Source organism: Protomyctophum bolini (assembly GCF_963924005.1).
Source record: "Protomyctophum bolini genome assembly, chromosome: 20".
Taxonomy (NCBI): Eukaryota; Metazoa; Chordata; class Actinopteri; order Myctophiformes; family Myctophidae; genus Protomyctophum; species Protomyctophum bolini.
The window spans coordinates 21,784,272-21,786,771 of NC_137881.1; the positions used below are offsets into that span (position 1 = coordinate 21,784,272).

A 2,500-nucleotide genomic window follows, 5' to 3' on the forward strand; every position below is an offset into this window, starting at 1 on the left:
GTCTGTCTGTCCATCCATCTGTCCATCCATCCGTCCATCCGTCCATCCATCCATCCAGCCATCCATCCATCAATGGTGTGTACCGTGTAACCATTTCACAAGTTTTCAAAAATGATCTTGTAGATCCTATGGTATGTGATGTAGGATTCTAGGTGATAAACGAAGTGTTAGTGTTGTTCTAACAGAATTTATTAATTTATCATTACATTGCTTTGTTGAATGCTTGATTCTGATTGGTCAGTCGCTGAATTCAGTGGTGTGTCATTTCTTGATAATGACCGTTTCGATCTATAAGTTAACACTCTGCTACTAATCAAAGCCTCAGAGCACCTGATTGGCTCATATCAATCTGTCCAATCAAAACCTCAGAGCACCTGCTGCGCTGCTTGGATTTTATGCCGTATCCAACATGACAAACATGTAAGCAAACGCACAATGTCATTTACAACTAAACGTTGCTCTTAAGAATGTTTTGGAAAACATTTGAAGCGAGAAATAGACGATGCCGTATAGGCCTACCCGAACATTGATTCCATTTGATCAACACTCACTTCCTTGTTTTCCGAGGTGACTGTGTTGCTGAGGGGCCAACTTGGAATACTTTCATCATAAGCAAGGAAATACCTTGTTTGTTGTCCTTTTTGGGTCTGTATTCAGTGGACGCGTAACAAGCGGGATAATGAATGGCTATGTGGTCATTGTTGATAAATAAATCACTGACGGGGTGATTTATTTATCAACAATGACCACATATAAGCCATTCATTATCCCTTGCATAATGAATGTACCGGTATTCATATTATTATCATCATTATTCCAGGGATGTTGGTGTCTTTGGAGTGTCTCAGAGAAGCTCCGTTAACAAACATCAAACAACAGCTGTTCTCCGAGGCCAGGAAGTATCCTCTCTACACGTTATTACAGGTACTAGTACTGTATGTGACGCTGTGTTCTGCTTTGTGATTGGACGCAGGAGGAGTCGTGCTACATCTCTGTGGGCGTGACCCAGGAAGCTACAGTCAGCCATTAGCAGAATAGAGTGCATCTGATGCTGTGTTGTTGCTGCTTTGTGATTTGCTGTGTGCAGACAGTATGTAATGTCAGGTCTGTTCTGCCCAATAGGAGGAGTCGTGCTACATCTTTGTGGGCGTGACCCAAGAAGCGGAGAGGGAGGAGTTTTATGACGAGACCAGGAGGCTGTGTGACCTCCGCCTGTTCCACCCCATTCTCAAGGTCATTGTATGAACAGCACCGTCCAAGTTACGACCTGATAGGGACAGAATCATAAATAATCTTCCCCCCTAGGCTACTAGGGCTAAAGCTAAGGTTTAGCTGCTAAAGCTAAGCGGCTATGGTTTTTGACCAGAGGGCCTCCGTTAGGGCTAAATCTTTCATTCTCAGGGTTAGGGCCCCTAACCCTGAGAATTAAAGATTAAAGATTTAGCGAACCCTATAGTCATCATCATCTTCAAATTTGACATTACCATATTTGTTATCTATATGGGATTCGGTACTAACATCTTAAATGTTGTCATGGTGGCCATGTTGGAATTCAAGATGGCAGAAAAACCTTTTGGTTAGACCTCTTGGATCGGGCAATTTGTCTCATATAGGAATAGTAGTGCCCAGAATTACAGCGTAGTCAATTAGCACCGGGTGAAAAATGGCTTACAAAATCGTGTAGTAAAATAAATCACACCCGTGTGAAGTGACAAGTGAGGGGCGCTCTTATCATCGTACATCATCATGAATCATCTCATACTGGCCAATCAGAATGCCTGTTGCCACAAACTTACGTCATATTTGGCGGACATTTGACCTAATTTCTCCTTTCATCATCATCATAATCGTGACATCATCAGGTCATTGAACCAATAGGAAACAGAGAGGAGAAGATACTCAACAGAGAGATAGGTATGTACCTGTCTGTCTGTCTGTCTGTCTGTCTGTCTGTCTGTCTGTCTGTCTGTCTGTCTGTCTGTCTGTCTGTCTGTCTGTCTGTCTGTCTGTCCACCAGGGTTTGCTCTTAGAATTTCAATTACATTAGATAATTGACACTGGATAAAAAAAATGGTGGGATAAAATGTAAGAAACAAATAAATAGGTGTAATGTGTCCTCCTGTCCACTAGGGTTCGCTATAGGCATGCCGGTGTGCGAGTTCGAGATGCTGAAGGACCCGGAGGTTCAGGACTTCAGGAGGAACATACTGTGCGTGTGCAGAGAGGCTATGGAGGAGAGGGAGGGCGGCGGAGCCCACAGCCAGGCGCTCTACGTTTACCCACCCAACGTCGAGTCTTCGCCCGACCTGCCGCAGCACATCTACAGCAAGCTGGATAAAGGTTAGTTAGCACGATGTTGGCACGATGTTACCATCATTACACAACATGCCCTGCCTAACACATCTACAGCAAGCTGGATAAAGGCCAGGAAAGCTTTTTACGTGTTTTAATGAAATCCCATTGCGCCAAAAAACGCCTTTTGTCTTTTAGCGGAGCTACC

General features: G+C 43.9%; 1 protein-coding gene across 2 annotated transcripts in view; it reads left to right on the forward strand.

Annotated features, from left to right (window-relative positions):
- Positions 1–2,500, forward strand: part of LOC308334954 (phosphatidylinositol 4,5-bisphosphate 3-kinase catalytic subunit alpha isoform) — a 20,114-nt gene that overhangs the window by 3,227 nt on the left and 14,387 nt on the right. Inside the window, exons 3-7 of one of the 2 annotated variants that reach the window (XM_080791853.1) lie at positions 1–75; positions 821–924; positions 1,123–1,233; positions 1,863–1,914; positions 2,131–2,340. The exon at positions 1–75 is cut by the window's left edge and continues 30 nt beyond it. In XM_080791853.1, the coding sequence (XP_080647979.1) occupies positions 1–75; positions 821–924; positions 1,123–1,233; positions 1,863–1,914; positions 2,131–2,340 (552 nt within the window). The remainder of the gene's footprint in view (positions 76–820; positions 925–1,122; positions 1,234–1,862; positions 1,915–2,130; positions 2,341–2,500) is intronic. The other variant, XM_080791854.1, reaches the window with a different exon arrangement.